Genomic DNA, 13,352 nt, shown 5'->3' with positions numbered 1-13,352 from the left:
AAACAGATATATAAAGCATTTGTAGCTATAGCTATAGGGGAAGACAATGTCAATCTATTTTTAATAAATTCTCAGTAAATCTCATGTCAGCAGTTAAGTCTATCCTAACTTCTCCAACATGGTGAGATTTTCCTCAATCATTAATAGGGAGACATATTATGAGAAGTTTGTTTACTACAGCAAAATTAAGCAATATCAATACTGTTGAACTCTATTTTAAACAGGTTGTGGGCAACGCACAATAACTCGCTCTGGCAACAAAATTGCAGGGGGTCAGGATGCGGAGGAAGGTGAATGGCCCTGGCAAGCCAGCCTTCAACAGAACAGTGTCCACCGATGTGGAGCTACTCTGATTAGTAACAACTGGCTTATCACTGCTGCTCACTGTTTTATAAAGTAAGCTCTGGCCCAGATGAAGGTCTAAAAGTCACTCAAGTATCTAAAGTTCTAATAAATATATTTCAACAATGTGGTCATAAACTATACTTCCAACTCTTCAATATTGTGAAATATACCCTCAAAATTACTCAATGATTTATCAGTAAAATAATAGATATGGTCAGTTTAGAGGAAGATTTGTGGAGTGTCACTATTGGCAGTTTAGATAAGATAATTCTTTGTTATGGAAAGCTGTCCTGTACTGTGGAATATTAGCAGCATTCCTGCTCTGACATCAGCAGAATCCCTCAATATTGACAACCCAAAATGTCTCCAAACATTGCCAAATGTGGGGAGAAAGTGGACCCCTGCTGAGAACCACTAAGTTAGAGTTATTTACTTCAATTTTATAAAAGAAAACTTTAAATTCCAAATTGAACATGTATCTTATATTTCTTTTTCATCATTATAAAAGTTGGTTTCATTTATTTAATCATAAGTATTTTAATACATGTTCCCATAAATCTACAGCCTCATTTGAAATGATGATTTTTTAAAGATATATTATTACTCAAAAAGTATGGACTTTTTTTGCCTAAAAGATACTTACACTTTTGTTCAATGATTCTTTTCATTTTGTTTATTAAAAAGAAATCCTTGTCAACCCTGAGTGACTCTCCTCAAAATCATGCTTGTTTATTATGTTTTTTAAGTAGCGTTTGAAAATGTTCTAGCAGCACTATTTGTAGTACTTAGTATAAAAATCCTTGAATAAATAATAATAAGTCAAAAGTATTTTCTTTATAGTCTTTAATACTTGAAAGGGTATTTAGACTATTTCTTTAATTTCCACAAATGCATTCTTTTCATATATCTGTGCTCACTTTTTACTTAATATTGTCTTATGTTGTCATATTTATCTTTCTAGATCTCTCTTTAGTATTTTTGGTATGTTCTATTTCAACTAAGAAATAAAATATAGTTTCTCCGGGTTATCTTTTATAAGACAGTAAACAGATATTCCAAATCTCATCTTTTATCATTATTTTTATATTTTCTTTTACATGTAGCTTAATTTTGGCATGTTTAAAAGTACTATTGGGACTCCCACATACCTAATTATTTTTAAAAGATTAAGTCCTACAACTCTGAAATATAGTATCTTTAATTAATTTTTTTTTCTTTAGGGAAAATAATCCCAAAGACTGGAATGTCAGTTTTGGGCTTCTCTTAAGTGATCCAAAAACACAACGAACTATCAAGGATATTATAATTCATGAGAACTACCATTACCCTGCACACGATAATGACATTGCTGTTGTGCATCTGTCTTCACCAGTATTATATACAAGCAATATCCGAAGAGCATGTCTTCCAGAAGCTACTTATAAATTCCCACCCAATTCAGAAATGGTAGTCACTGGATGGGGAACATTAAAGTCTGACGGTGAGTTTTGAACCTCTCTCCATTACATGGCTTGAGTTTTAAGAGCTAAAAATAATCTACTCAGAATTAAAACAATCTGAAAAACACTTTCTCTGGATCATTTCACAGATAATGTGCAATGGATTGAAAATGATCCTCAACATAATTCATGCAAAACTCTTAATTTCATAGAGCTGTTTATCATAATTCCTCTAAAAATGGCAGTTTTTATAGAAATTTATTATTTAGATACACAATTTATTTTCCACCATTTCATTCATTCATTGAATAAACATTTATTTTGATTATGGTCTGGATACTTTAAAAGATAAAATAGACAAATACCTCAACCTATTTTCTTAGTAAGGAACAAGTTTTTGTTCTCAATAAAGAAAAACAAAAATTTCAAAATATAAGAAAGAAGTATAAACATATATATTATGTGTCATGCATGTAAGCGCCAAAGGAAAAAATAAGGACTCCAAAAGATTGAGCACTTTCAATGCAATGAGAAGAGTAGCCCTCATAAGTAGGTGATACTTGAGTAAGGTCCATTTATATAAGTGCATCCTTATGACCCTAGTGATAGAAATATTTAGTGGCTATTTGTGTTTATATATGTATTTTAAAAAGAGAAAAATAAAGTTAAAATTAATTCTAAGATTCATAATTATAGTAATAAACAATTGAAAACCTAAAAATGATCATGAAATTTATCTTCTGGGATACGAATTTTGAATTTTGCTTTCTAAGGCATATATGTAGTAAGTATAAAATTCTAAAAACAATTTTTAAACACTCTCATCACACTCTAAGTGTGATAATTAAATTACTAATTTTATTTAGTGTGTTCATAAATATCACTTGCTTCTTTGTTACTAAAAAAGAAGAAAAATAAAGGTTTAATAAACATGTTTTATGTTGATTTAGAAATTGTACATAGTGTTAAAAGTTAGATACTAGTAACTTAGCCAGAGAAATTAATATTGGTTTTAGGAAAAATAAACAATTTCCTTCCTCTAGGAAAAAGTCCTAATATACTCCAAAAAGGATCAGTGAAGATTATAGATAATGAGACCTGTAACAGTGGAAAGGCATATGGTGGAGTTGTCACACCTGGAATGTTGTGTGCTGGGTTCCTGGAGGGACGTGTGGATGCCTGTCAGGTAAATCTGCCTAGTCCACTTTCCAAAATTTTTTCTTATAGTTTTAAATTTGCAATTAACCAATTCAATTTTCTCAGTTTTTAACAGCTTACATATATTGCATAGCCAAAGAGTCTAATTAAAATTATAGTGATATCATTTAGGACTCATTAGAATACTGAAATTCTAAATCACTCAATCTAAGAAGTAGTGAATGGAAATAGGAAAAGGACTCAATTAGGCTTAACAATGAAGAGAAAAACAGGTTACTAGTAACTTTATTTTGCTCTTTGAGACACACTGAACTGGTCTGGTAAAAACCTATATATTGGAGCTCTCATAATTTGGCTCCAACATTCTAAATATTTATTTATTTAACAATACTTACATGGCAACCCCATGTGCCAGAAGTTCTTTACAAATATTATTCTAGTTATGGAAATTCTCTGTTACATGTTCGTATTATTTTAAACCAAATTTCTCAGATGAGGAGACTGAGACAAAGAGATCAAGTAACTTGTGTAAACTCACACAACCAGTAAGTAACAGAACTAGAATTTCAATGCAGTATATTTGACTCTTGTGCCCATACTCTGAACTCATACTAAGTTTCCATTGATTTTACTTAATGTGCCTCTTATGCTCCTATTGCTGTTTATAAGAAATAGTCCTAAAGCTATCAAAAGTACTACTGTAGTTATTTAGGCAGGCAGAATCAGTGATAAGATCAGGAAGAATCTCATTTTATTCTTCCATTCTTACACATAGTGATTATTTATTTACTACTATGTGCCAGATCCTGTGCTATGTAAAGGAAAGTTAAAATGAATGGAGCACATTTTTACATTCTAGGAGCCAGTGAACTTGCAAGCAAGTGTATACAATATATAATTATTATCTCTAATAACAGATTTCCATCTTTACAGTTGTTCCACTAGCTAAACCTATTCTTTAATAAGAGGCACTTAAACCCCCTTCCTTCAATTTTCTCTCAGTCCATTACCCCCCAGCCTCACGACTCCTAACTTTATGAAACCTAGAACCCACATTTTATTATTTCAACCACTCTGTTTACAATAACCTCAAAAACTTAATCTTCTACTCCTCCCATACCTGACTTACTATCTTCAATCACAAAGTAGTCTACCATCTTTCTTTGCTCTTACATGAGCACACATAGAAGAAATTTTACCTTCTTGTAAACAGTCATTTACTCATAGATAGGTCTAATATTATAATTCTTTAATGAATCTCTCATTGTGCTAAGTCAAACCTTTATTATATTCTTTACCTATCTATCCCACTATGCCCATATTTTTCTTAACATATGATATCTCACTGAAATATTTTCCAGTGAAACAGAGTACAACAATGGTTGGCAGAGAGGTGAGGGAAATGGAGGGATGTTGTTCAAAGGGTATAAAACTTTTAGTTATAAAATTAATAAGTTATGGGGACCTTATATATAGGGTAGTGACTTAATAATTATGTATTGTATACTTGAAATTTTCTATGAAAGTAGATTTCATACAAAACATAAATATATGACATGATGAACAAGTTAATTCATGTAATTGAGCAAATTGTTGCACAATGTATTTATATATCAAAACATCACATTATATACTTTAAATACAGGCAATGTTTATTTGTCAATCATACTTCAATTCAAAAACATATAAAATACATCCGTCTGTCTGAAAAGAAGGATACAGAGATGTGGACTTACATAAGTGAGCTGAGAAGTCGAAAGGGACAAGACAAGGAACAGAGGGTTTGCCACGTGTTATTTTCCACTGACTCTAAGAATTATGCTAGGTTCCAGGCAATAGAACAAGATTTTTTAAACTATGAAATGACAAGAGTTTGTAATGGTGGCCTGAGAAATGAGAAATTGACTAGAGACACAAAAAAAATTTCTGAGAGGAAATTTTGTAACATGATTTTATTTCCCAGTGTATGGGTGAGCACAGGCTATGATGGGGAGGGTGGTAAGAAGCTGAAGATACTGTTGATAAGAGTAGGGATATGGATGAATCAAAGAATGTAACCTGCATAACGAAAGATAGAAGGAGAAGAAGACCTGATATACTAATAGGAAGGTGAAGAGAGAATTGGTATTCATAGTGAGGTTGAAAAGCAGATGCAGGGCATCATTGGAATAAGTCAAAAAAGGGTTGGTACATAGAATCGTAATGCCGAATAATGGTGTTTCAGAAGTGGAGCAGTTCCAGGTAATGACAAGGAGTGATGTAAATAAATGTGTAAATGATCAAAGCCAGGGAAGCCAAGACACTGTGGGCCAAGATGCATCCTATAATGCATGTTAAAATCATCTAGGATGATAGAAAAAAATAGAGCAAAGGGAAATCTAAATGCTAAGAAATGTTCCATCACTCAGGGAATGGGCTAACGATTAATGGATGAAAATTATAACAAGTTATAGAGAGGAGTTAGACAAATTATACAATTCTGGAAATGGAAGCAAAATTTAAAAACAGATGAAGAGCAATAGTCCAGTGTTGGCACTCAATAAATACAAATCTTCCCTTTTTTCCAGTATCTGTCTGGAAATAAGGGACATGCAGAGATCTATCAGAGTTCCTCAATATACTGATAACTGCATAAGCAATAATACATTCAATAGCTCCTCTGTATAATGCCCGAATTGAAACTTTCATATGTGTTTTCCATTTTTATATTGTTATATCCAAATATATATTTGAATTTAAGTAAATGAGCATATGGCAAAGAATATTCTAGACTAAATCATTTTAGTTTTGAAATATCTAGGGTTCTTTTTTCCTCTTCTGCTGTTTTTCCCTATTCTTACTAAAAAAAGAAAAATAAGCAATATTCACCTTTAAAACATAGTAATTGTATACATCCTTTTTCTCTCTAGGGTGATTCTGGTGGACCATTGGTTAGCGCAGATTCAAAAGGTACCTGGTTCCTTGCTGGTATTGTAAGCTGGGGAGATGAATGTGCTCTTCCAAACAAGCCTGGTGTCTACACTCGAGTGACATACTATCGAGACTGGATCATGTCCAAAACTGGTCTGTAGGGTAGAAGTCCTCTGTAGATTAAAGCTTAACAATGCTTGCTAAAAATGTTTCTAATTCCAGACCACATTTAACGTAGATATTACCTGTTCTTCATATTTAATGAATGAAATTTAAACACATATAATTTTAGAAATATGAAAACTTCTTTATGAAACTATGAACCAAGACATACAATTTTCCTCTTTACCCCTTTCTAGCTTGAAAGTAATTATGTGAATAAATATGTTTTCAGTTTATTAAGGAACTATTCTTTAATGATTTGCAGATCCAAATCTTTTGGAAAATCACTGAATAGATTTTATCAATAAACTCCCTTCTGAAAGTAGAAACAATCCTCTGCTGACAAGCACATGGATTCCACAGGATCAATGTATTTGTAATGTTGCCATCCAGTGAGTTGCAATAATACTATCTATAAGAATTACTCAGGAAAACCTGTCTAAGTCTTTTCTTTCTGGTCCTTTTGCCAATGCTGATCCCTTCTCAGTTTCTTCACGTTCTGGGACAGAAAATAACAAGATAATGCCATATGGTACTCTTTTGAGTTTGAAAGTGATGTCTGTACATGATTCTCACTTACACACAATAGGAATGATATCCTCAGACATGTGGGCTTCATTTTCAACATGCAAATAATGACATATTGCATATCTCTAAACTCTTAAAATTTCTCAATAATACAAAGTATCCACCAGGATAAGTAATAGTAAAATTTTGCCTCCACTTCAATCTCTTTTGACCCATACAGAGACATCCTAGCTGTGGGTACATGTGTCCATAAATGTACTATTCTGCCAAATCATCAGGTTAGTTGCCATTTATCCAAAATATTGTCTCCTCCAGGTGCTTTCTTAGACAGTAGTCCATCACTGTCTCTATAGGAGGTTTTCTTTCTTCTTTACATCACTAACAATTTACAGCTACTACTAACTTCCATCATGATGTAAATTTTTTCATAACATCCCCAAATTACATTAATAATAATAGTTAATATTTATTAAGTCTTTACTAGTCTTTACCAGGCACACTTTATGTGTATTATTACATTGAACCCACCCAAAAAAACCCAGGTTGATTGTTCCCTTGATATATCAATTTTATCAGTAAGGAAATTGAGGTATAGAAAGTCAAGTAACTTTCTGAAAATCAGAGTTTATAATTGACTAAGCTGAGATTCAAAATCAGACCACTATATCCCAGAGCTCAGACTTGTAACAACAAAGTTATGTTATGTGATATTATTATAACTAGGACTATAACAAGTATAGTATTATAAAATGTAACATTTTTTCAGAAACCTAATTGATAAATTAGTACTATTGCTTTATTAAATACTTTGACATATCTTGTTATATATTCATAAGAATATGCATTTCTATCATTTGATGTTTTAGAAATTGAGGGTAAACAAAATAAAACTATATGCACATCAGTGAAGATTGACCTAGCATTGATCCAGGTACCACTCTTGTGATTAAGGAGGTAGAGAACTCTTGATTGACAAAACTTGAATTCTCATAGGGGCATTTCCAGAAAAAAAAAATGCTAGATAGACTTTTGAAAAATAATAGCTATCCATTACCCAATGCTGCCTTCTGAGTAAATAAAATGTTACTCAAAATCATATAATCTCGCAATAAACAGATTCTGTACTCTCATGTGTTATTGAGTTATAAGTCACAGATTTTTCATGTTATTCATATTCTGCTATCTTGGAAAGAGCAATATGGACTAGTGACTTGAGCAGCAAGTATTCCTCTTTACATAATTTATGTATGTATGAAAGGAGTACAAAATTCCTATGAGGAAAAAAAGTACAAAATGTTTCATTTTTTATTTAGAAAATAATTTCACATGTGGACAGATACATTAAGTTAGCAAAATTTTAGAATGTGTCTCCAGATAAGACTGGCTTGCATGAACCCACCAGCATGATGATATGCTGTATAATAATAGATTCCCTTTTCCTCTGTACAAGTCAAAAATAGGAAGTAATGACAGTGATAAAGGTGTCCCTCCCCACCTGGGAACCAGTGTCATAATCATTGGGTCTCTTCAAATTTGAGCATTTCTGCTAGAAATGGTATATAAAAAGAGTTCATGGTAAGAACACATGCAAAAGAATTAAATTGAACCATTATTTCATAAAGAAAAATTAACTAAAAATTAATTAAAAATTTAAACCAAAAGGCTTCTGTATTGTAAAGAAAATAATCAAAATTTGAAAAGACAAAGTACAAAAGAGAAAAAAATACCTACAAACCATAGTATCTTATTCTGGTATAATAACCATATATCCAAATATATAAAAAACTCACACAATGCAGTACTGAAAAGAAAAATCAATAACTTGATTTTTAAAAGAGTTAAATAGTCTGATAATACTTTTTTCAAAGAAGACAAACATACAGATGCCTACCATGTACTTGCAAAAGTGGTCAACACGACTAATACAAAAGTGAAAATTAAGACCATAGTGAGGTATCTTTCAATACTGTTAGAATTGCTATTATCAAAAAGAGAGCAGATAAAAAGTGTTAGCAAAGGTATGGGGAAAGAATGACACTTGTACATTGTTGGTGGGAATATAAATTGTCTAAAGAAATTAAAAACAGGCTTACCATATGATCCAGCAATCCCACTATGGGGCATATATGCAAAGGAATTGAAATCAGTATTTCAGAGATATTTACACCCCATTTTCACTACAACATTAAGCTAGATATGGAAATAATTTATCTATAAGGGAAAATGGATTTTAAAAATGTGGTATACACTTACACATAATAGAATGGTATTGAGCCATAGAAGAAAAGGAAATAATGCTATTATGACAAAATGGACAAACCTGGAGAACATTATACCAAACAAAGAAAAACAAATATTGAGTGATATCTATTGTATATGGAAAATGACAAACCCCAAAATAGTGTGGCCTGGGGAGAGGGAATGAGAGAAATGGCAATACATTGATCCTTTCCCAATACACTCTTTCCCATTGATGAGACAGGCTCCAGGGAAGAGGTATTAGCCTCTGGGAAGAGGGCAAAGCATTGATCCTTCACAAAACAAATCCTTCCTCAGGTCCTCCATCTGGCCCAACAAAGACAAATTCCAGATACTAACCACTGACCCCAGACAAGCCCCCACACACACACACATCTCACCTAGTAAAACAGAGCCCAAATTCCTGAGTATCCAAACTGACACACTCATTAATCAAGTTACCTCTCAGCATAACCTATTAAGCACAGACTCCTTCTTTGGCCAGTGGCTCATTTTCCACTAGGAAAGTGGGTCCATCAGAGGCATGACTCCGTTCCTGAATAAAGGCTTTTGCTTTTGCTTTGTGCCTGGCCTGGTCCTTTTGTGCTAACAATATCCTTTATATGTACAATATAAAAATGTTGAACTCATACAAACAGGGTAGAATGGTTGTTGCCAAGGGCTGGAGGTTGGGATAAACAGAGTGTTAGTGAAAGAATACAAACTTTCAGTTATAATATGGACAAGTTCTGTGGATCTAAAAATACAAAGGTGGTAGCAGGTGTGTTAATTTGATTGTAATAATCATTTTATACACACACACACACACATATTAATTCATTACATTTTACACCTTGGATATATACAACATTATCAATAAATATTCTAAAATAAGAATTTTGAAATATTGGAAAATCAATACACTGAATATAAATATCAGGTTTATTAGGTGAATTAAACATCATACAGATATCACTACAATTTCTGTGTGTTTAAATATACTTCTCTTTACTAGAAAATGAGTAAAATTTTAATGAACTTAAGCTTAACATCTCAGTTGGTTTCTTCTTTTACCTTCTTAAGCCCCATGCCTGTACCCTGCATCTCTTTGTTTTTTTAGAATTTTTTTAAAATTTTAATTTGTTATATATGAGAACAGAATGCATTACAATTCATATTACACATATATAGCACAATTTTTCATATCTCTGGTTGCCCACAAAGTAGAATCACATCCTTCATGTCTTCATACAAGTACTTAGGGTAATGATGACCATCACATTCACTGCCTTTCCTACCCCTGTGCCCCCTCCATTCCTCTCCTTTCCCTTTCCCCTTTGCCCTATCTAGAGTTCATTTAATCCTCCCATTTCCCCCTCCCCAGAGCATATTATGAATCAGCATCCTTAAATCAGAGACATAGGCAGAGGCAATTAAATAAATCATAAAAACATTATTTTTCCAAAAAATACTATATTTTAAATATTTGTTAACTTATACTAATATTTCTAAGCTAATTTCAGTGGCACTATAACATACTCCTGCCATGTTGCTATTCTTACTATGATGCCATATAAATTAAATCTTTTTATTTTTTAATTTATTTTTTATTTCTATTTGACAGCGGAATGCATTACAATTCTTATTACACATATATAGCACAATTTTTCATATCTCTGGTTGTATACAAAGTATATTCACACCAATTCATGTCTTCCTACCTGTACTTTGACTAATAATGATCATCACATTCTACCATCATTAATAACCCCATGTCCCCTCCCTTCTCCTCCAACCCATCTGCCCTTTCTAGAGTTCATCTATTCCTCCCATGCTCTCGCTCCCTATCCCACTATGAGTCAGCCTCCTTTTTAATTCTGCTAAGAAAAATTTTTTAAACCTCAACATTCTATACTGTGGAAATTATTAAAATTTTTTAAAGCAGGAAATATTGAGTATTTTTTAATAAATGCTTATTGAAAGGAACATCAAGGAATTGTATGAGTAAATGAACCTCTCTTAGAAACAGCAGAGACTTTATAGAAATACTTTGAAGAGTAGAATAAGAAAAAAGAAAAAAATTGATAATATATTATACAAAAATCAATAGGATATCAATTTCATGTGAGCTCAACCTTACAGAAACTTAGTTTGAATAAAAATTGATAATTTTATAATCATGCATATTTTTCTAAATTCCATTTTTAAACCATACTTATATTATTATATACTTCCATCATAAATTCTTAAATAATAGAGTTATTGGAAATCTAGCTTTCAAACTTCCAGTCCTGAAAATAGTAGAATTAAGATATATTTTAGAGTTTAATTAATTTATGAAATAGAAAAGCTAAGTGTGTCAATAGCTTATCAACAAAAGAATAAGATTAAAATCAAACTAAATTTAATAAAAGTAACCCACATGAAGTTTATGCAAATAAAATTTCACCAAAAATAATCATGAAATGTGTTTGGAAAGATAAGATAAAGAAATAAACTTTTAGCATTTCTTTGCTATCCACAAGTACAATGTCTAATATGAATGGTCAATAAATGTTTCATTACATACGTTTTTTAATAAATATGATAATCTTGGTAGTTTCAGTTTGTTATATGTTCTTTTTTAAAATAGTAAAATGTTATTATTTTCAGTATTTAGTGAATATGTAATTTTTAAAAAATAAACTTGACAATTATGCTTGTTCTTTTGTCATATCATATATTGATAATTTGTATTATATATGCTTTTTATAAATCTGATATCCATATATCTTACATTAATTTTAAATCAAATTTCTTATCATTTACCTCTGACACATCTATATTGAAAAAGTAGTGACCTGTCTCATGGTGTAATTCTTCAAATTAGATACATTCTAAGAAAATGAAGGTGAATTTGTCTTTTTACATGCTCTACATAATTTAACACAGCTCTAAAAAGTTTATGACTTTGAGAATTCAGACTCCAAGTATTTTTTGTGTAGATACTTCTTCATAAATAATAGTTGACATTCTTTCTTCAAATTCTATCAATTAAACTTCAATAAAAATACTTCTTGGGGCTGGGGATGTGGCACAAGCGGTAGCGCGCTCGCCTGGCATGCGACCGGCCCGGTTCGATCCTCAGTACCACATACAAAGATGTTGTGTCCGCCGAAAACTGAAAAATAAATATTAAAAAATTCTCTCTCTCTCTCTCTCTCCCTCTCTCTCTCTCTCTCTCTCTGTTTAAAAAAAATTAAAAAAATACTTCTCTAAACCAAAAAAACTCTTAGCAAATATGAAAAAAATTTGATGTAATTCCTTGCATTTTATCATGATAATGGAATGAAATTACAAATCAAAACCAAAAAAAAAAAAAAAAACCTACTGAAACTATAAACATATGGAAACTGAACAATACTCTTTTGAAAGATAAATGAGTGATAGGAGAAAGCAGGGGAGAATTTTAAAAATTCTTAGACACAAATGAAACTAGTAATACAACATACAAGAACTTTTGGGATACTATGAAGGTGCTTTTAAGAGGAGAGTTTATAGCTGTGAGTTTCTATATAAGAAAATCAGAAAGATCCCAAATAAACAAACTTATGAGGCATCCCAAGGCCCTTGAAAAAAAGAAAAAACCTATTCCAAAACCAGAAGGAAGGAAATAATGAAGATCAGAGCTAAAATCAAGGAAACTGAGAAAAAGAAACAATACAAAGGATCAAAGAAACAAAAAGTTGATTCTTCAAAAAGATAAACAAGATTGATAAACCAAAATAACCAAAAGAAAAAGAGAGATTAATAAAATTAGAGATGAGAAAATGAGAAATCACCACAGATATCCCAGAGGTCTAACAGATCATTAGGGACTGTTTTGAAAACTTATACTCTAATCAATTAGAAAACCTAGAAGAAATGATACATTTCTAGATACATACAACCCACCAAAATGGAATCAAGAGGATATAGAAAATCTAAACAGACAAATAACTAGCAATGAGAAAAGCAGTAATAAAAAGCCTTCCAACAACAACAACAAAAAAAGCCTAGGACTAGATGGATTCTCAGCTGAATTCTACTAGACTTTTAAAGAAGAACTAATGTCAATGTTTCTCAAATTATTCCATGAAACAGAAAGAGATGGAACACTTCCAAATTCATTCTACAAAGCCAGTATTATACATATACCAAAACCAGATAGGGACACATCAAGGAAAGAAAACTATAGATCAATATCCCTGATGAACTTATAGGCAAAAATACTTAATAAAATATTAGCAAATTGAGTTCAACAACATATTAAGAAGATTGTACACCATGACCAAGTGGGTTTTATTCCAGAGATGCAAGGATACTTTAACATATGCAGATCAACAAATGCAATTCATCACATACATAGAATTATGGACAAAAATTACTTGGTCATCTCAATAGATGCAGAGAAAGCCTTTGACAAAACTTAGCACCCTTTCTTGATACAAACACTGAAGAAACTAGGATAGAAAGAACCTATCTCAACATCAAAAAGGCCATACATGAAAAACTCAAAGTCAACCTCATAGGAAATGGGGAGAAATCAAAAAC

General features: G+C 31.7%; 1 protein-coding gene across 1 annotated transcript in view; it reads left to right on the top strand.

Annotated features, from left to right (window-relative positions):
* LOC124082210 (transmembrane protease serine 11C-like) overlaps positions 1-6,013 on the top strand; it is a 48,841-nt gene extending 42,828 nt beyond the window's left edge. Inside the window, exons 7-10 of the mRNA XM_046428670.1 lie at positions 225-396; positions 1,566-1,825; positions 2,828-2,970; positions 5,852-6,013. Of these exons, the coding sequence (XP_046284626.1) occupies positions 225-396; positions 1,566-1,825; positions 2,828-2,970; positions 5,852-6,013 (737 nt within the window). The remainder of the gene's footprint in view (positions 1-224; positions 397-1,565; positions 1,826-2,827; positions 2,971-5,851) is intronic.
* The last annotated feature ends 7,339 nt before the right edge of the window (positions 6,014-13,352 follow it).

The sequence above is a fragment of the Marmota monax genome, unplaced genomic scaffold, assembly GCF_021218885.2.
Source record: "Marmota monax isolate L192 unplaced genomic scaffold, Marmota_monax_Labrador192_F-V1.1 WCK01_AAM20220418_F8-fsc00132, whole genome shotgun sequence".
NCBI classification, from domain to species: domain Eukaryota; kingdom Metazoa; phylum Chordata; class Mammalia; order Rodentia; family Sciuridae; genus Marmota; species Marmota monax.
The sequence above is the reverse complement of the archived record's forward strand: the minus strand, read 5'-3'. Positions and strand labels throughout refer to the sequence as shown.